The sequence below is a fragment of the Watersipora subatra genome, chromosome 6, assembly GCF_963576615.1.
Source record: "Watersipora subatra chromosome 6, tzWatSuba1.1, whole genome shotgun sequence".
NCBI lineage: Eukaryota > Metazoa > Bryozoa > Gymnolaemata > Cheilostomatida > Watersiporidae > Watersipora > Watersipora subatra.
In genome coordinates, this window is record NC_088713.1 from 59037235 (window position 1) to 59059787 (window position 22553).

Sequence of the window (22553 nt, forward strand, 5' to 3'; positions counted from 1 at the left end):
GGAAGGAGGGAGAGAGAGAGAGGAAGACAGAGAGAAAGAGAAGAGAGAAGACGGCAGAATGGAGAGTTGGAGTGAGAAAGAAGATGAGAGAGAGGGAAAAGGAGAAAGAGGGAGAGAGAGGGAGAGAGAGGGAGAGAGAGGGAGAGAGAGAATAGAAAGAAGAGAGAGAAAATAAGATCAGGTTTCACTCCTCAACTTTTTTTTATGTTTTTCTTAGTTGACAATGATTAAAAGTTCATCGAGAAATCTTGGCTCTGTGATGCTACTATTGCCAGTATCAAATGGTGCTGGCAGCTCTGTTAGAAGTGTACTGCTAGTCTCTGTGATGCTACTATTGCCAGTATCAAATGGTGCTGGCAGCTCTGTTAGAAGTGTACTGCTAGTCTCTGTGATGCTACTATTGCCAGTATCAAATGGTGCTGGCAGCTCTGTTAGAAGTGTACTGCTAGTCTCTGTGAGGCTACTATTGCCAGTATCAAATGGTGCTGGCAGCTCTGTTAGAAGTGTATTGCTAGTCTCTGTGATGCTACTATTGCCAGTATCAAATGGTGCTGGCAGCTCTGTTAGAAGTGTACTGCTAGTCTCTGTGATGCTACTATTGCCAGTATCAAATGGTGCTGGCAGCTCTGTTAGAAGTGTACTGCTAGTCTCTGTGATGCTACTATTGCCAGTATCAAATGGTGCTGGCAGCTCTGTTAGAAGTGTACTGCTAGTCTCTGTGATGCTACTATTGCCAGTATCAAATGGTGCTGGCAGCTCTGTTAGAAGTGTATTGCTAGTCTCTGTGATGCTACTATTGCCAGTATCAAATGGTGCTGGCAGCTCTGTTAGAAGTGTACTGCTAGTCTCTGTGATGCTACTATTGCCAGTATCAAATGGTGCTGGCAGATCTATTAGAAGTGTACTGTTAGTAATATTGTTGCAGTAGAGGTTTAACTTACCAATAGGCAAGGCTTAGTGCCACTACTAGAAGAAAGAACCAGAGAGGCACGTCTAGTAAAGACATGCTTTTGGCAACAGCAAAGCGAGTTCTCAAAGTAATGAATATCTCCTTTGATTATGTGAGCTTCTTTGCAGGCAACCTATGACACGCTATTGTGCAGTGCTTGTGACAAGCTATTACATGTGTGCTTGCTGCACACACTAGTTTGCAGTCAACTGCCGACAAGTTCTTGTTACACAGTGACAACTTGTCAATGAATAATGATATCTATCACTGAAGCTACGGGTGAAAAATTGGTAGCGCCGTCTCTCATGTAGACAAGTGGCTTATGTGATCACTTTGCTGAGCAACGAGATAAGAGGACAAATAAAGCAGAGCTGTCCAAAATAAGACACATTTTGCCAACTGGTTCTCTACACTTTCAAAATGTGTGTTTGATGAAAGCAGAACTGTACGATTAAACTTTGCTATTTTTTGTTTCATCATCGTAGGAAAATTTTAAGGGTGGATAGTATGACTTTACCTACTAAACAAGAACTTGTGCTATGTGGTGTGACATATTTACAGGAAGAAAAGGGCTGCCATGTTTTCATATTGATATAGTATACGCCTATTTGAGCACTAGCCTCAAGATCATAGATTTGATGTGCAGGTGTTATTGTACCCAATGCTTCAATGACTACTGGAATTATAGTTTCTCTTACATGCACTTTTTAATCTCTTCCCTGAGTGGGAGATATTTGTCTACTTTTTCCTCTTCTTTGCTGACTATGTTAGAGTCATTGTATACTGACTGGTACCTCTATTAGAGAAGTCCTTTTCACTGATATCACTGATATTGTTGAATAATAAAAAGCTATGACAAACACAGCAAAGAAAACAGAGTTGATTGAACCTGTATATGTGGTCTATTTTTCCAATAGCAACACTCTGCTAACTAAACTCCGGCAACTAGAATACAGAACAATTGCCCATTCCTAAGTTTGCTCTATTTGAATGGTTGCATTTTAAAATTTAAAATTAAACATTAAAAAATCACAAAATGAAGTCAACGGGTAGCAGTTCAACTCCTTGGAACTGCTGACACAATGAGAGGCTTGGTAGGAGAAGCGATTGCCTGAGCTTTGGCAAACACGATGTCTTTCTACAATCACAACAGCAAATCTCAAGCTTAATAATTTGCAGGTTTAGTCAACCAGAAAGTACAGTTTAAATCTGATGACGCTCTATAAGCACAGCAAGTATATCAGCAGCAAGAAAAACGACAAATATACCTGGAATGTATTTTGGAATCTACTAGAGTTGTTCAAAATTCTATTATTATGATAGTGTTAGTAGAATTGTGATTATTCTAGTACAATTTTATAGCTCTTTGCTGAAATATCAATGCAAGAAACAATGTTTCTAGTCAGGGGGTTGTCTACTCAGTAATTGTACTAAAAATTCTCTGTCAGCTATAAAGAGTAGGTCATATCTCTGGTTTTGATAAGCAATTATGGTAATATACATTCTGGCTTCTTATTGGTTCCAGCCTAGTCAGCAGCACCCTAACATTTGCACAAAAAAACATTGCAAACACTGTAATTTTTATCATTTACCCTAAAAAAATATGCACTTCTCAAATATGATAAACATTTAAAAATGGCTCTTGCTTTTGATAGTCATTGAAATATGCCATTATTTACCATTTAAAAATGAGGTAAACGGAACAATCGTTGTTATTAGAATAACAAAAATGTTAAGTGTAATAAAATTTAAACTGTTTCTGATTTTAACCAAGACAGTAATAGTTGCTAAATGTAAAGATAATTTACATAATTTAATTATACTATTTAATTATACCATAATTAATTAATTAATTATGTAATAATAATTTAATTGAAGTTTATAGATTAATAAAAAAATGATATGAAGTAAATATTCTTTCAACTAAAGAAGCTATTACACTAGTAGGTTCGTGAAACGGTTCGTGAAAAACGGCGATGATTTTTTAACACAGAGCATGAGTAAAATACTTATAAAATGGGCAACAAGCAAATGACTGTGTAACTATTTTACGAAATACTTTTGGATTTGCACTTTGCTGTTATATAACCATTTAAAATAGTTTTTTTAATTAGGATACTTTTAAAAATTTATAGGTAGATCTTAGATTTGTAGATAATTTATAAATGTTTTCGAATCTAAAGTGAACAGTTTTGTGTGACCTTCATTGTCCATGGACATGGATTTGGATCGGTGCCAGGTTATGCCGCCAGCTGGCAGCAGGTGGTTGAAATATAATCTTCATTTTGAGTTTCATAACTTATTTTTATACATTTCTGCAGATAACTCTATTGATGGGTATGGAAAGACAACTCATAACGTGGTTAAGTTTACTGAATATAGGTAATCCTATTAATAGCTTCTCATGGTTATTCTATTTAATAGAAACAAAACTGTTAGATTGTCAGCAACGAAATAATAAATTTTTTAGGATTTCATTAATCAAAATTAAAAATTAATCAAAGGGAAAAAGTTATACGTATGATTACAAATTTTAACCTAAAATATTATTTAACTAAATGGTGGTTTTGCAAATGCTACTCTGGCCAGCCTGTACGTTCTTGTCATCACAATTGTATTAGGGATAAAAAGCGACCATTGACAGATTATATATAACGTAAAACCTCCAATTGAACCCTAATTCTATTTAAATGCCACCTCCATTTGACCGCTCCACTGAGAGAAGGGTTGAAAAATAGAGCACCATGGCATTCAATTAGAGGTTTTACAGTATGTATAACTTAGACATGACACACTTCTGTTATTATTATTATTGTTGTTTCACTCACCAATTCTGTAGTCTGTGCAGTTTTCTCAAACCTGAATGCTTTTACCAACTTGACAGCAGCAAGCCTCAGCTCTAACATGGCCAATCTGCTACCAATGCAGTTCCTGTTACCCAGCCCGAATGGCAGGAATGTATACTGTTGGTTCTCAGTCTTATTCTCAGGAGCAAATCTGATGTTAACAAAAGGAGATTTCTAAAACTCAATTTAAAGGTTTATGAGAAATTCAATTAGCAAGATTTTGAAATTCTGTGATAAATCTGCAACATCCATACTGTGCACCATGCAACATTAATTTGTTACAATGTTGACATCTTAAGGCAAAAATATTGTATAGAAACTTATAGTAGTTTTCTAAGGCGGGCATCTCTTGGTAAAAACATAAAAAATGTATACATACATGTACATACAAAACTGTGTAGGCTATATTAAAAACCAGTAACAAAATGGCATCTCAAACTTAGTAACTAAAGTTACCTACAGTAACTTTAGTGTATTCGTGGTTTCGACCTGCAATAAAATGTAACAGTGCAATGTACTACATGCAGTATGTACCGTAGAGAGTACTTACTTTCAAGACAAAAGGTAAGTACAGTAAACTTATAGTTAACCTAGTAACTCTAGCTTTGTTGCAGTGGTAACCATTTTTTACTTTTTCCTTAAACGTCGTTATCAATCTTAGGACCCAAGGCTAATGAATTATAGTTATATAAGTGGTTATATAGTTAATGTGTACACGTATAATGAACTAGAGATTATAGTAAATATTATATTAAATTCTAAAATGCACAATAAACTTTCACATCGCTTTCACTTTCCACTAGATTTCATTTCACCCATGCAATATCGAGCCTTTACGAAACGCAAAGAGAGAAAGAGAGCAAACATTGTATCTCTTTCAGGCATTGTGGGAGGGATTTTGGCGAAAACCTTTTGACACCTACATTATTCCGGTGTATTCAGCACAAGGACTGCCAATTTTGAACGTTGAGAAAATAATTTGTTGATGTCGTATGGAAAAAAAACGTTGTATGGCAGAAGCCAAAAAACATCAGTTTTCACGTTGTACGGCGAAAAACATCGTATAACATCGTGAACCGGGGAGCTTAAGTGTGCTTCAGTTGTTCTTATTCAATTTGAATTAAAATATATATAATTCTATATCTTTTTCAACAAAGCACTCACATTAATACCCAACATGGGAATGTTCATTGAAACACTTATCACTCTGTAACACAATGGGCGCACAACTCCAGATCCATATCATCGGCGTCAAGGAAACGTAGTAATTATTAAAACAAAACATCTGACATTTAAACAAAATAGTTCTGTGCAGTTCTGTGCATAGCATAGCTCTTAACTGACACCTGATTGGTTGATGGATCTTACAAATCAGACAAACTTTACCTTTTTGCTAATCAAAGTGACGCTATTGAGTTGTTAAACACAAAAGATTTTGTTAGTCTTGACTTTTCTTATTTGTTGTGTTTAAAATCATTGGCAACACGACTGCCAAAATATTTTTATCTTTTCTTACTTCTTTTTTACCCAACGAGCTTGGGCATTTTTCGTTCCAAAAGCTAACTTTTTATTTTTTATTTTATTACCACTTACAAGGGTGTTTTTCTGTATATGCCTTTAATATAAACAACAAGTTAACATGATAAATTAAATTCATAATTCTCACATGCCAAATTATAGCAATCAGAGTCAATAGAGTGGCCACAAGAACTATAGCAGCCAACTGTTCAGGAACAGATAACTCTAGCAAATACACGGCTTGTGTTTTTATGCGTATTTCGGTTACCTGCAGTTAAAGCATATTTGTTCAACTCACTCAATAACTCTTGATTTCTTTTTTCTGATTGTTTTTCTTTTGACATGTAATGAAAAACTTTATTTTCTTGATGCTAAGGCTAATAGCAGTTATACATACACGTGGAGGCAACTCCTTTATAGAATATAATTTGATTATCCAGAATTAAATTCTACCTACATGTAAATGTATTTAAAATTGTTAAAATATGTAATAAACAACTCAAAATTAAGTTTTTAATTTGTAATGGAAAGTTAAAAATTTTGTAATTAATTTATTGTAATTTTAAATTGAAGATCTTTACTTTTTTATATTAAAAGTTCAACTTTTAGTTAAAATTTGTAATTTTCATTTAAAAGTATATTTTCTTTAATTTGACTAAAAGAAAAGAGCATAGAAGATATTGAAAATAACTAACTGACCTTTCAGGGTCAAACTTCTCAGGCTCTGGCCAGTACTCAGCATCACGATGAATCACAAATATTGGAATTTCCACAACCATTCCTTTTGGTATGTCAATTCCATTGATTGTGACATCCCTCTTTGCCACTCGGTCTACTCTAGATAACAAATGGTGATTACTAGCATTTGACCTTGACATCATGCGAGTAATGTTCCGTAACAAAGACACCTGGAGCAAGCTCAGATTGACGTAAGTTCGTATCATGTAATAAACCCAATTTTACTCACTATAAAAATAAATATTGGTTAGATATTACATGTAAGCAATATTTATTAGTAGCTATCTTCACACAAAGTAACGGATTAAATGTAATCAAAATATTTGACAATTTTAAGTTGTTAAAGAGAATTCACTCTAATTGTCATGTTACACCTCCATGGTTGGCAGGTGTGTGACTCTGTCACAGTTAGCAGGTACTAGACTGATGACAGATATGAGACTTCTGTTTGATTAACTTTGTGGTCTTTTGTTATTCAGTAAGTGTGCGAGACTGCCACAGTTAGCAGCTAGGTGCTTGATTATGACAGTTGTGCAGCCCTATATAGTATTGAAGCGGGCCTCATTTGACTAGTAAGTGTGTGAGGCAGCAAACAGAGGGTAAACAATTAAATACACTAAAAATATCAAATCTTGGCAAATCAGTGAGCGTTAACACTGTGGCCAAGACTGATGCAGATTGCCCGCCTAATTGTGCCTTACAAGTACATCAAGTACCTGCTGCGTCATCTTCACTGGCTAAAAATTGTAAATGAGTGTATTTTGTAATTGAAATCAGACGGCATCAAAAAGTAATTAAAAATATACTGAAAACTCATTTTTTCTTAAATAATAATGACGTAATTTAAAATAAAATTAAAAAATAAAATTGCTAAAACAAACTAAAGGGTAACAAATGTTATTGCAAGATTTATATTAACGTCTAAGACAAAAGATTGTGCCTCAAATTTTTTTACTAAACATTTGTCATTTTCATTTTGCTCTGCCCGTTGCTTCACTTTCAGAATGCTCAGTACTTTTAAAGCTGAGAAAAATAATTGAAACATACCATAACTAACATTAGTGTGTCAGAAACTGTCATGTTTGGCAGGTGTCCATTCATGTCAGTGTGAGCAGGTGTGTGACACAGTTGCAGTTAGCAGGCATATATCCCTCAATGGTTTAAATGGTTAGGTATAAATGGCATATATCCCTCAATGGTTATTTACCTAGCCTGCTGGTCAAGGAAGTGGTAGAGTATAAGTTAGAATTAGCCCAGAATACACACTTTGAAGAACTAAGCTTAATTGCCCAAAATTGCAGCATCAGCTAAGGACTTCAGTTGGGATACTTAAAAATCCTTCAAGTATATAAAATGTGAAAAAATTTACTTTGGTACTGGAGGAAATAATCTCAGCGTCTCATTGATGCACATCTTAAGGTAGTCGAGTTTCTTGAGGTCATCATAGCCCAGCTCAGTGCCATCTCTAGTTGCATCACAGATGACTTCGTACAGCTGTATAAAGAGAGAGCAACAAGGCTAAGTTTCCTTCAAGGAACAGTATTTTAGCGCAAGCAATAATATAAATATAATTATAGCATGATATATATTCTAAAAAGTTTTAATATGCTGAGAGCTAAGTCTGTTCTTCTGTTTTTCTGTCGAAAGCCACACTATGAGCATTAGGAAATAAATTGCTTCACAAACGAATTGAACACAGATATTTCATTTAGCAGGAAAGCAAGCTACCGACTGCATCACTCAACCACCTGGGAGTTTGCCATCTAAGGATACATGTGCACATAATTATTACACTTGATGATCTCTCATGACGTGCAGGACTGTCAGGTACTAGTGTATAATCATAATATATAGCACTAGAAATTCTCCTGTCATACAGCTCATGACAAAGTGATATTGGAATAAAGAAAGGGTACTTATGGTTGAGAAATGCAATATTAGCAGTCCAATGGCACTGCCTTGCAATAGGATAACTGCAATGGTAACTGTAATGTACTGGGTGTGGGTGTTATTATATACAACAAATAGCAATAATGAAAGGAAAGGATTATATGTTTATATCTCTTCCCTCGCAATAGGAGAAATGCAATATTAGAAGCAAAATACACTGATATTATTAGAATAACCAATATTATTAATATAGTAATACAATAATAATAGAAAACCAATGCACAATTCTGTTTACATTTCAAAACGTCATAGCTAACAATATCAAGAAGTTGTGATATTTATATAGATTTTTAGAAAATCTATTTAACAAAACTATTTAGAAAAAATAATAACAGTAACATATTGCACATCATCGATGTTGTTAGTGTGACTATAACACTTCAATAGTCATCCAAACTTATAATTATATATTGTAATAATCTCATAAGAATCGTTAGAAAAAAATATCATCGCCAGTTTCCAAATTGTCAGTTACTTTGAAATTGGCAAAAAAGAAACGAGTTCAGTACTTCTACGTTAATTACAGAAACCTTCGGCAATTCGCCAATGCTATAGACTGGTGAAATGTGCACGTTATTCTTTCCTGAAATGCGCACGACTTAATGGTTCGAACCTCTGTCGATCGGCGGTTCGTTTGCCGGTCTTAATATTGATAGAAGCAAAGCTTGGCTAGTTTTAATAATGATTTTCGGCCAAATTAATCTGTCTATTTGTGTATAATCCGATCAGATGGGTATACGGTTTAGGAATATGTCGACAATTTTCAAAGACTTGGTAACATATTTAAATATGTTTTTATGTGTTTTGTATCGTTATTATACTTAAACGATTCTACACAAAAATGATTGAATTTGTTGATGAGATTTCGATACAAGGGTTTGCGACGTTGTTGATGAATACTTTTCGTGAGTTGTGTGCACATGCATTAATCATAAAAACTCTCAAACATTTGCTCCGCTTGTTTGTTTGTGGGACTATGGAATGTTGACATAAAAGGTCAAATATTAATCCACTTACATTAAAATAATTCAATGCTCGTGAGAATAGCCCTTAGTTTAAATCGCAAAATTGCGTTAACGAAAATTGTTTTCACTCAGACTGACTTTGGACAGAAAAAAGGTCATTTTAGCAATAAAGCAGGCAAACATCAAACATAAACTATAGCTACAATTAGAGCTTCACGCACGATATGACGATTTAATTGTTTGGTGTCAGCTTTTAAGGTAGACGATTTAAAAATCGCTACAATTTAAAAAATTATCACCAATCATATAAATGGTATTATCATATAATTGCAATTCTCATATCTGATGATTCTCAGGGTGAGCGATGTTGGAACTAAAAATCACAGGCCTACTAGTCTTATAATACGCTCATTGCATCGTCTGCCATGAACACAGGCATCCATAAAATGAATGTTTCTAATTATTACAAACACAAAACAGTTTCTTTTTAAGCGAAAATATACAAAAGATATTAATAAAAAATTTTAAGTTTTTTCATATAATAATAACTTTCATAATGTGAATTGTTTATTGGCAATATCGAATCGAACGTCTGATAGTTTTTGAAAACAGCGTAACTCAAGCTATGATAGGCTGGTCTCTTAGATATACTGAGTCTTTAACATAAAATCATAGATACCGTATTATCATTATTTTAGTTTTTGTCAGCAGCAATACTGTTGACTAGTTTTATGGATGTTTTAAACCGATGATTTTTGTAGGTAAACAATAAAATTTCATTTTAGCTTGTGACAAGTTGACATGCCACTTGTCAGCCTCAGCAGGTGCTCTTGAAGGTCTAGACACCAACAGCTTCAGCTAATATAATAATCATCACTGTTTCTATGACACAGGTAATCCGCAAGTTTGCATCAAAAATCCGCACAAGTTACTCGCAGACTAACTGAATGTTTCATGCATGCAAAAATGGAAATGGCACTTGCCAATGAAGCTTAGAAATTCTGAGCAAGCAATTCCATTTTAAACATTTTCTACCCATCAGTTGTTCATATTTTGATTTAAGAATTTTTTAATGCACTGCAATAACATTTGGCATAGAAATCCTAATTTTTTTCTCAAACCTCCCACGTTAATACTCAACATGCGAATGTTCGTTGAAACACTCATCATACGGTAACTCAATGTGCACACAACTCCAAATCTACATTATTCGCACCATGAAAACATAGTGAGTCTGTGTATGACTTTTTATAGTCATTAAGTATAAAGCTGCCAAAGTCAGCATGGCGTTTAATTACTCCTGAGCTCTGAGGATTGCATAATACTGCAGGTAACACAACAAAGAAATAGGTTCCTTCAAGCACTGGAAAAAAACAGAAATATCAGTCATTAAACTCAGGTTTCAGATGGTATCAAAATATTTCCTTAAGTAATACCCTAAATACATTCTTGCATTATCAAACATTTTATTAACAATTAGGGTTGATTCATACGCTTATTTTAGTCTAGGCGACAATTGCTGACAGATTCTTCAAGTCACGCTACTGATTTTACAGTAGCTTTGCTGGTGTTTGAAGGCCAAGGGTGCATAAGAAATGGCTGACATGGAAATTGACCTCAACATATACTTTCACCAGTAGCTCAATCTAACCTCATCAGAAGGACAACAAGGGTTTGTAAACATACTGGAATTAGCTTTCCTTGAAAATTTTAAAGTATTTATCTGGCTTGAAGCAAAAATGAGGCCTGCCAAAAGCATTGTATCTTATTTCTATGTTATGAGATTGTGTAAATTTAAACAAGCGGAAGAACAAAGTGGACAGTTGAGCCGTTCAGTCTTTAGATGCTTTCACAGCATGGCAAGGTATATATATTTTCAATAGACATACCTTTTCTTGAACCTCTGGATTTAAGGCTAGGTTGTAACAAAAAAACTGCAGTGTTGAGGCTGTGGTCTCGTATCCAGCAGTGAAAAATACAAATGCATTGGCCATAATATCGTCACTGGTGAGGCCTGTAAATAGAAGATTGTCTCTAGATGACTCAGTAGACAACTTCAAACAAGAGGCTGAATACTTACAAGGCAAAGTGTGATGTGTGCTTGCTTTGCCAGCTCTACAATCGTATGTCAACCATCTTGTTTTCGGGTTTCATCAAGTATATTAAAGTATCACTGTGTACTATTGTATGCCAATAAGTGTTGCCAGGTGTCAACAAGCGATGAAGTGTCATTTTATGCTATTCATTGTATGTCAATAAATGTTGTTATGTGTCATCAAGCGGTGTGAAGTGTCACCTTGTGCTATTCATTGTATGTCAATAACACAGTGTTGACAGATGTCATTAGGCACTGCCACGTATCACCAGGTGTTATTTTACGTCATCAAGTGTTGTCAGATATCACCAGGTCTCATAAAGTCTCATCATGTTATATGTTTTGAATCAAAACGTTTTTGAGTCAATCAAGCGACGACAAATCACCATCAGTCTTTGGAGTTATCAGTCTAGTTCAAATTTAAATGCATTATGATTCTTACACATTTTGGGTATTGTTCGTTGCTAAAGCAATGGCAACAAAGTGAAGAGTTTAAGCATCTTTTAGTCCTAGATTATATGAAAAAAATTTTGTTTACAAGTTTACTGGCTTGGTGGATTGTTTTAGTATATATTAAATAATTATAATATTAGTATCATTATTGGCTGTCATCCATTCATTTGCTTTTTTCTATTACAGAAAAATCTTTATTAATTGTATCGCAAAGGCACAGTTATTCTGAGTCTTTGGAAAGTGGCTGTTTAGCTCAATTGGTTAGAGCATCAGTCTAATGAGCTAAAAGCCATTTGTTTGAGTCCAATGTTGGCATTTTCGTCTATTAATGGCGTGTACAGAATTTTGTGATTGCGTAAAAGTTGGAACACTTACAACAACTGCTATTTTAACACAAAAACAATAAGGTTTGGGAATCCTTATTGCACTTTATCATTTCTAATAATTTATTATTGATTTAAAAATCTCCGTTTATTAACACATATCATTTGACTTGTTTTTTATACGTACATGTATGTTAGAAAGCAACAGCATAATTTTAGAGTAGTTTGAAACAGTAATTTACTTGATATTCAAGAAAAATCTTTTACACCTAAATTTCAAGATTAGCTAAAACTAAACTATCAGCCATGCCTAAGTGGCCTTGTGGTGGCAGATCGAGGTTTAAATCCCAAAAAATGCCACGGGGGGGGGGGGGGGTATTGTTGGTGTAATAAACTAATAATGCTTTTCAAAAAAAGCGCAACCTCAGCTTGCAGTAAGCCAAGCAAACATCATAGTTGATCATCAAGGAATTGCTCACACGAAACTAAATTTATTGGAATGTCCACATAGCTCATTTAGTCAATTTCACTCTGAAGCTATTCTGGACTGTTTTAATGCATTTAAAAGCTGTTTCTAGTCTCATGAAAAATACAATAAATTTATAGAAACAAAAAGTCATCGAGAAAACAAAGTTTTTGAAAAATATTTTTTTATTTGCCATACACATTTACCATTCTAGCTTTTAAGCTTCAAATAATGAGAAAAGTGTTTTTTTGTGCAGTTCAAATGAATTAAGAAAAAAAATAAAACAACTGTAAAGGTTTTCAAACAAATGTAATTTTTATATTTCATATCATGTCATAAGTACTTTGATAAAATAAATTAGGAGGAAACATAAACCCGGAAAAGCGGGCAATATTAGTGGTACCTTTCGGAGTCCAGAGGACACCATCTGATGAAACTAAAGGTGCTTCACCAGTCTTGTCTAAGTCAACATGTTTATCAGCACAAGTGGAGATGAAATTCTTTCCTTGATTCTGAAAGCAGGAGTTTGTATTAAACGCCAATTAAACACTCGCTTCCTTTGTTTCGTTAAAGATAAGCTACTCCAGAATCAACTCTTTAGATATATTTGGTGCATGCACAAAGTTGTGACTTGATATATGCTCTATACCAAAAATAGAACCAATGGGAAATACAAACATCAGCTAAAATAATCTGCAGCTGTGCAAGATTGTTATTCAATTATTATAATATTATTATTAGTCTATGAGTTGCTGAACAACAAAAAAGTAAAGTTAATCAAGTCCAAATTAATCGAGATAACTTTTCAAAACCCTCACTTGAGTGGCAAAACAATCCAAACTCCATGATTTAAGTTTTAGAAAAAAACATAAACAGTTGAACCACAGGCTGTGGCTTTTATTACACAAGAGTGTAACAAACTTCATTCAGCAATAGCTAAACCAACATTAGATTTACCCTCTCTTGTCTGTCTTTGGCAGCTACAGCCAACACAATACATAAGCGTAGAAGGGAAAATTAAAAAGTATTAGTTATTTTACTTTGGCAACTCTAACTAAAAGTAAAAAAAATAATGTACTGGTTGCTTTGCTAATAATTAAACAAGTGAGGTTATATTATATACATTTATATCATACTTATGGTATAAATGTATATAATATTTATATCATTTTATGATATTATAAAGTTTGATAATATATTTTACTTTATGTTATTTTATATTAAAACAATTTAAACTTGAAATCAAAAGAATTAAATCATACTTATTTCCAACATTCCATCCAATCATAGAATAACATGCAGGTTTGGTGAGAGGACCCACTGTGTGTGCATCAGCAAACACAAACTGTACATCTCACCATTGTGTGGCTGTACTTACAGAAGCATCCTTCTTTGTCTCAGTCAGTACTTTGGCGACAATATCACCAAAGTAGTCCAAACTCTCCTGCTCTACAAATCCAATGTCCAAGAAGCGCCCAAAGAATCTCCGGACTGACTGAGGCATAAGAACTACAAGCAAATACAATGTTTTCTTTCGCATCATATTTTATTCATCAGTCTTTTCTACATATTATGTCTACCACCGTATGCTTCAGTCTGTGAATTTTCTCTTATTACAGTTTTAATTTACTATCACGACTATTTTGCAATGCTATTAGATTACCAACTTTTAAAACACTTTTGTTCAACTCATTAAGCTCTGATTTTTATCTTCTAATTTTTTTGGAAGGTGATAAAAACAATAATTTGGTTGATGGTTTTTCTTCGAGTACCAGGTTTTGTGAGGTCATCAGCAATCACGGTCTTCCTATAACTATGATTATTCTTGATAGGTTTTATCAGTGGCTTCCACATTGCCATCTTTTAACAATTAACATTATCAGCTAACAATTAACATCAGTTAACAATTAACATCCTTATCCACGCTGGAGCGCAGATGAAGTAGTCAGTTTAGTCGCTGACGACCCGACCAGATGTGGCACAGAAGCAATTGTAGCCTAGATGCTTTTTTTAACACCAGATGATTCTTCTGTGATTCGAACCGCTGACCTAGCGATTGTATGCTAGTGCAGCAACCACTGAACCACCGAACCACCGCTCCTGGTTGATTATCACCAATGCATATAAACTGTTATACAAACATGTACATTCCTTGATTATTTACTATTTGCTAGACCTATATTTGCGTCAGCAGCTAGTCTGGTTAGTAACTAGTACTAGGGTATGTATGAACTGGAAACGCACTCGCCAAGTATAAATACAAAATTGAGGAGCCAACATGAGTAAGCAACTATTTCTTAAAAATCATGAGAGGTCAATGAATTTAAATGAAGTACTCAACCATTACTAGATAATTTCATCACTCTATGCATGCTAGAGACTGAGTAGCATACTAAGTACAATAACCTGATAATTTTAAATACATACGATTTTAAATAAGAGTTTAATAATAATAGTAATAATAATAACATCACTAACTACCGTAAAACCTCTATTTTAACACCACCTTTATTTTAACACTATCTCTATTTGACAAGCCATTTACGGAAAAGTTGAAAAGTAAAGCACTATGACATTGAAATAAAGGTTTACGGAACTTTTTAAAGTAGTTTTTATAACAATAATCCATTTCAATAGGTATCATGGGGGCTTTTGGAGTTGTGTGCTTCTGGTTTACAGCTGCTTCAGATGAGCTTTTTAGATATCCTTGACAGTATGCTGCATAGGCAAACAGTGATCCATAAACTTGATAGTGCTAGAAACCTTATAGTAAACTAACAACAAAGTAATAAAAACCTAGAAAAATAATTCAAAAAAACTGTAAACATAGTAACAAAAAATTTCCAAAAACTAGAAAACAAAACTTAATATTAGTTGTTTCCTTATGAGTGCATTTAAGCCTTAGGTCCAGTTAAGAGAAAGAAAGGTAATGTAAGGCAAGGAAAGACAGATTGTATCAGGGAACACACTCTCTACCAGTAGATCTTGTTGTACTTACAGAAGCTCATGAAGATAAAGTTTTGCTTCAAGTTTGATCGTTTATTAGGAATTCCAAAGAAAGTTTTGGCGTGTTGAAGGAAGGGGTGGTCGGCTGAGCCCTGCGCATCAACGTCCATTCCAAAAGCTGTACTTGCTATCACATCCATTGTATAGCCCTCAGAAAAACTAAACATATTCATAAGGTAACCATACGGTAGTCATACTGCAACAACACTGTAACTGTAGCTGTAAGGGGAACTTCAAAATTTAAGAAAATCACCAATACGACACAATTCAATATTTAAAATTGCTGATTCGCAATATTATTATGTAAAAAATATTGCAAATCTTTTTCAATTTTTTCTGTATATTATTACATAAAAAACGGTTTTGTGCTTGTGATAACTAAAAATATTTATTTTATGAATGTCCGTGTATGTGGAAAGCCATAGAAGGACCTTATTATAAAACTAAAAGGGCCGTGCGTTTTAGTTCGAGTATCACTCACTTTGAAAACAGTCAGATTTGAGATAAATCATTACACGATTATATACGATTGTAAATTTATATAATTGGCAATATCTGTTAAATGGTAGCGGTTTTCAAACTGTGTACCTAAAGATGTGCCTCAAAACAATTAAATCGTGAAGTTATTTTAGTTGTAGTAGTTACAGGATCGATTAACCTGCAAGTCGTCAGATGTGAGATAAATCGCCAGGACATGATTATATAATTTATACAATTGGCACGATCTTTTTAAATTGCGACGATTTTCAAATTTTGTACCTTAAAAATCGCCATTATCCAATTAGATGGTCATATCATGAAGCCCTAGCTATAAGATAGTCATGAATGTTCATAAGGAAACATTAATGTAGCCATGAAGCACCGGTATAACAATGCTAAACCATGTGCTCCTGGACTTGAGCGAACTCCAGAACTTAAATAAAAATTAATCGTCAATTAAGATTTTAGAGTTCTCATAAATTTTGCAAAAGCGTCCAATAGACAAAAACACTTAATACAATATAGTGAGAGTTGCCTTCTCTTTATATACTCAGTACTGAGTTCACAGTACTTCTGTGTTATAGAACCTGAGCGAACTCCAAAATTTAAACAGAAAATAATGTCAGGTTGAAAAGTTAAAACTTTTATAAATCCTTCAAAACCGCCTAAAAGTCGAATTAGCTTAGTACAGTCTAATGTGAGTTGTCTTCTTTTTTCTATGTATTAGGTTGTAGTGAGGAAGTGTTTACTCACGGTTTAATGGAACTTGGTGCTGAATCTGTTTTCCTCAAATAAGTTGCCAGTTTGTCAGCGCACTGGCTGACCACAGGGAACATCTGTCAGCAAAAAAATGGGCGAAGTATAAAAATGTATAAAGAAGATTATAAAAGCGTGCAAAAAGGATTAAAAAGAATTTATTATAAAATTTGTGGTTTCAATCAAGTAGAATCTTTACTATAATAAGAGCTGTGTCCGTCCAAAGCAATGATTACATGTTAGGAAAAAACTACATACAGCTGTATCTCAACTGTATCATTGAAAAATTTGTGTTGAAGAAGATGCAATTTTTAGTTGTTCATTATACCAATTATTTCCCAAATTATGAAAGATTATATATAGCCATGCCAAGTTTTGAAATTGTTTTGGAAATCAATTCCTACTTTAAAGAGTTAATGGTGCCATCTCTGAGTAAGAAATTTGTCTTCGCAAAATTTTGATGAGATAATCGAAAAATATAGCATCACCCTCTATTTGAATGTCAAATTTAAAACCCTATGTGTCCATGATGAGCATGAATGGCAAATTTGAGCCAATCTGCAACTTAACAGCATTGTGGAAACGGCATAAATTGGCAAGATAACTGAGTTTTGCGATTTGCAAAACTTTGTCAAATGCATCATGCTTGTGAATCACAGAAACAGCGGAATAATGCGCATTGAAATACTGCACCAGCTATTCAATTTTAAACATTTTCAATACTTCCGTCATCCTTTCTCAATCGAGTTTCATGTGTTTGCGTTGCTAACATATGTGTCGCTAACTGCGTCACTAATTATTAACTTATGGCATACAATTCTTTACTTTTTTTAACAAGGCGCCGAAGTCACTCCGCATCATGCGAACATCCATAGAAACACTTAATTCGCATGGTAACGCAAATTGCACACAATTCCAAATTTGCATGATGCGCACCATGGAAACATAATTATAAAGCACCACGTACCATAAGGAAAGGGCTGAAAAAAAATTCATTCACATTTTTACAGGTTTCACGAGGTTTTACGGCAACCATTAAAAGCTATGGAGACCCAAGACATGAATGAATAAGAAATCATGTCAGCGAATTAGATTGAAGTAAATTGATTAAGATGGCCAAAGCTATATTTTAGGAGAGAGTACCTGCTTCAGCTTGCCAGAAGTAAAGCTGGGCGTCAAAACTGAGCGAACATGCTTCCAGTGGGCGTCTTTGATACCAGCTACATTAACGGTAACAAGACTTCTCTCTGATAGAATGTCTCTTCGATTTGTGAAGTTAGGAAAATCCTTAATCATCACCTGCTTTATCATGTCAACATCTGTTATTTCTAGGAGCGGCTCTCGGCCCTGGAACATCCTGTATGTATGATGAGGTAATATGTATGTATGTGGGAGTTTAGGGTGGAACTGAAACGGTATTCTGGAATAGCATTCTCTGGAGCTTGCTTGCTTGCTGACTGTGTATTAGGGCCTGCATCACTACTGTCATGGCTAATGATTAATAAAATATTTACATACATGTATTTTATTTTCATAATTAATAGTTTCAGATTGTTTATGATTGATGTGAATAAAACAAAACTGTGCCTTTTTTATACCAAACTACATTTTAAAATATGTTACTTGTTTGTACACCATTCTAATGGTATTTAGACAATCAAAAAGGAACTATTCTTCATAAATCAAATCAGTAGCTTTCTTAAAATATCATGAGAACCTAATCAAGTTGTGGGAAGTTTGAGATGGGTGGTTCCTTGTATCTAAAACAGTGTTCTTAAGCAAAATTATATTTTACCATCTTAGAAAATAGAAAAAATAAGATTTAATTCTCATTGCCACGTGCACGTGCACTGAGCACGTGCACTGAGCACGTGCACGTGCTCAGTGCACGTCATTTGATGGTTTGTTTTTCATATGTCCAGTTATAGTGACAAAACTTTAGGAACAAAAAATCTGCCTTCTACCAGATTTGAACTCAACATACACGGGTCTGCAAGCAGAATTTCTAGCCACTAGGCCAAGCAACTGTGTTGCTATATGACAAAATAATTGTGACCATACTCATTACATGGATTAAGATATGCTTCATTGAAACGCTTGCAAAAATACTATTGCTTACTACTAGCATGCTTGAAGATCATGATGCGTAATGTAAAACATACCGATTACAAGTTGGCTTCACCACTCTTATAACAGTAAAGATTTAGACAAGCTTAAGTTACTAGCTTAAGTTACTCAAATTAGCCAATTTGCGAATTTTGCCATTGGCTAATTAATCAACTTAACCATTGGCAACTACATTACAGGCCCGTATTCCTTGAGGCGGCTGGCCGGCTGAGCCATCCCAACTTTTTTAAATTTTTTGGTGGCTAATTATCTATGTACAGCCAAACTCGGATAACTCACCCTCGGATAAAATGTAAAATTTTATCGCGAACAGTTGGTTAACTCGAATGGCTTTGTTTGGTCCGTCTCCACGCAATGATAAATTGCTTCAGATAACTCGACCTCAACATCATTAACTCGAACAGTTATTTGCCCAACAGCTACGGGAATGGTTTTTATCGCAGTGTTATCACTTTTTTCCAAGCCATAGAGGTAAACATCAACTTTCAGTAGTTCTTGGGCGTCACTATTATCGTCATCGGTAAATATTTTTGTTAACGACTTTTAAAAAGGTTTGCAAAAGGTCAAGTTTTACCAAACATCCGCTTGGCAATGGCCCAACAAAAGAGTAGAAACCTTCGGATGAACTTGAAATAAAATTGGCAAAATTGATCTTTGTTGGAACACTCAAAAGAAAACGGCCTTTTTACTGAGCGTTTAACTGCGGTCAAGTGTAGCCTATTTTAATCGGAAAATGTCCTAGCGGTCACATCACCTAAAACAAACAAATCTCAAATAATAGGAAAACGTTTATACTTTACGATAACAATTTTTTTTAACTTTGCATGAGATGCTCGGTTGAAGCCCTACATGAAAGAAACCTGTTGGGGGCTTACACCGTCCCCTCCACCCCCAGATGCTCATAAATAGCCGTCTAACATTTGCCACCCCAACTTGCAACCAGGGAATACAGGCCCACTGCATTACCTGCCACTGTTTATAAGCCACTTTTTATTACCCATGCAATGGCGAGTATTCAGGAAGTTTAGTTTTTGTTTATAAGCAGGCAAGGCTCTTGCATTAAAAATCTTCAGAAATACCTCAGAAGTGATTCTATCAGGCTGCTTAATATTTTGGTTTTATCATCGACACTCTACGCATAAATAAATTTAGTTATATTCCGATAACAGATCAACCTTGTTCAACTTATTAATCTGGTAATACATGTTCTTGCAGTCTTTAATCTACCATACAAGAAACAAAAAAGCGAAACAGGGGCCGATGATAAATGACCTAACAGTCAATCTAATTCACTCTTATCTATATATATTTCTCAAAATATGTTTTATGTATGTTTGTCTGCATTCCGGCTATAGCTCTTAATATCTCGATATTGAAACTCTGCATTCTGATGGGTTTGAACCCACTACGAATGCATTGACAGGTTTCTTTTTTGAATGCTTTACCAATACCTTTACCTTTAGAGCGGCATATGCGTGCTAATTATTTTAGCACGCGTATGCCGGTTTTTGATCAAAGATTTTGAGATTGATTTGTTCGTCTCGGATCTCGAACATGAATTCAGTTCTTGACCAAACGGGAGCATGCGCATTGGAATTGGAGCAGCTCAAGAAACAGCATGGAAACATTCGTTAACAAACAAAGAAGCAATTTACGCTTCATAAATTCTTTACAAAATGGGATGAACCATCTGGGAGGGCGTCTCCTCTACCGAAGAGATTTGCTAGGGAGATAACCCCTCCAGTCGAGTTACCCTAAATTGTTTTGGAAGAGGATTCTCCTTCAAAAATGTGAAGTAAACGTACCATTACTGTTTCTATTTTCTTTTTCCTACAGTTTTTGATGTAAATGATGTGTTGCACTTTTGCTGTTTCATTATAAATTTCTGCAATTTTTGTTATTGTATCTTAACCTTTACTGTTCTTGATGTTTTAAGAGGAAAACATACGAAATGTTTACTGTTGTTTTCTTTTTCCAGCATCTTAAATAGAAAACGTTTTATTAAAATTAAACATTATCTACATCTACCAGTTTTTATTTATAGTATGCAGTATACAGTACAGTTTATAGTGCAAAATGTAAAACACTTTATCGAAGTTGTTTTCTCGCCTTGAAATGGATTAAAATTTACATACATTTATTCTAATAAGAAAAATTGTTTTGGATCTCAAACAACTCGGTTTTCCAACAACCTTCTGGATCAGATTATGCTCGGAACCGAGGTTCCACTATACATTATTAAAAGATATACGTCGCTGAAAGTTGTGAACTTTAAATTTACTGTGGTTTGAAAACCTTTACAGTTGTTTTATTTATTTTTAATTTAGTTGTTTCGCACAAAACCTTTTCCTCATGGTATTATGTTTGAAAGTTGTAGTTGTTTGACAAAATTTGAAAACCTTTACATTTGTTTTTGTTTTTTCTTTTAAATTATTTAAACTACACAAAACACTTTTCTCATGATATGTAGTTTGAAAGCTAGAATGGGAAATGTTGTTATATGTTAAATACAAATCAATTTTCTGTCTAGCCACTTTTTTATTACCCGAGCAATGACGGGTAGCGCAGCTAGTAGAATAATATACCATAAAAACTCTTAATTTCTGTCAACTTCCTTGTTTAAAAGATCTCTGTTTTGCCTAAGAATATGTCTTACAACTAAGAATATGTCTTTTAGCCTTCACACAATTTAAATCTCAAACTAACTTGTCAATACTTTACAACACTTGTAATTCGTTATTTTCATTAACTCTTCCACCCTCCTCTTCTACTGGTGGCCATAGATGAGTTGCCTATCGTGTGACATCAGCATGAACCTTTTTGCCATTTTGGCTAAGGAAAATTGATAGTCATGATGGTTCTAGGGCTGCTTTAAGCAGTACTTGCTGGACTCTCTGGAATAGATTTGTTCTGATTTATTTTACTTAAACAACCATGTTTTCTTCATTAACAATCTCATCTGTTAACTCATGCTCTGCGCCTCGATTAGCCTTGCTACTGCGCATATGAGCCCTCATTGCACCTTACTTTTTTATTATTTTGTTATGTTATGATTTAATGTAAAATAAAACAAACAAACTCACCCATACACTCTTCCAGGAAGCTTTTTTGCCAGAACTACATCAAACTCATGAAAAGCCTGCATAAAGTTAAGATAAAAAGTAATGCCACTAAATATAATAGACTTAAATGCAAAAATATAACATGAAATAAGAAAAATAAATTGTTATCTACATGTAGAAGGTAAGCATTTTATCATCAAATATTTATTAGAAGTGCCTGTTTAGTAACACAGACATTGGGGGTGTCTATAAAACACTTAGCAAGAGAGAAAACGCCCAGACTGAGACGCCCATTTTTAGAAGGTAATTTGAAAATTTGTACTGACTCGACACTTTACCTTATATGGAATCTTTACGTAGTACAAAGCAAAATTATTGCTTAAATGCTATACATTAAGGAGAAGTCACCTAAAGGAGAGTAACTTTGTAAAATCATCTGTTATATTCGTATCCTAGCCTGGCAGTGTGAACAACCGTATACTACAGTGTGAGTTGAATGGAATTGTGAGTTCTTACCATATGTAACTGAGGAATCATATTTCCAACAAATGGTAAAGGGGTGAGATAAGGCACCCCCATTTTCTTAAAGGTTCCATATGTAGAAGTGCCATACCTGTCAAACATTTCAGAAGATAGATCAATCCATCAATAATTGACACGTTATTTATTCTAGACCAGCATACCGCTAAATCTCAACTGTTTGATAGATGGATCAGATCAACTGAATTGAGGAAAAAGTGCAACACATCTATGTTTATGGGAATGAAACACTAATGTTATTTTTAAGAACAAAAGGCCTGCAAACGTGTCACGCACCAA

General features: G+C 34.3%; 1 protein-coding gene across 1 annotated transcript; it reads right to left on the reverse strand.

Moving 5' to 3' along the window:
- Positions 1-213: 213 nt before the first annotated feature.
- On the reverse strand, positions 214-22312 carry LOC137398409 (cytochrome P450 3A24-like). Its single transcript, XM_068084519.1, has 13 exons — positions 22251-22312; positions 21756-21811; positions 17689-17902; positions 16543-16625; positions 15302-15468; positions 13682-13812; positions 12707-12815; positions 10856-10980; positions 7421-7545; positions 6013-6150; positions 3778-3946; positions 2029-2087; positions 214-904 (listed from the first exon to the last, which is right to left on the reverse strand). The coding sequence occupies exons 1-13, from the start codon at positions 22269-22271 to the stop codon at positions 214-216; spliced, it is 2088 nt and encodes a 695-aa protein (XP_067940620.1). The 5' UTR covers positions 22272-22312.
- Positions 22313-22553: the final 241 nt, after the last annotated feature.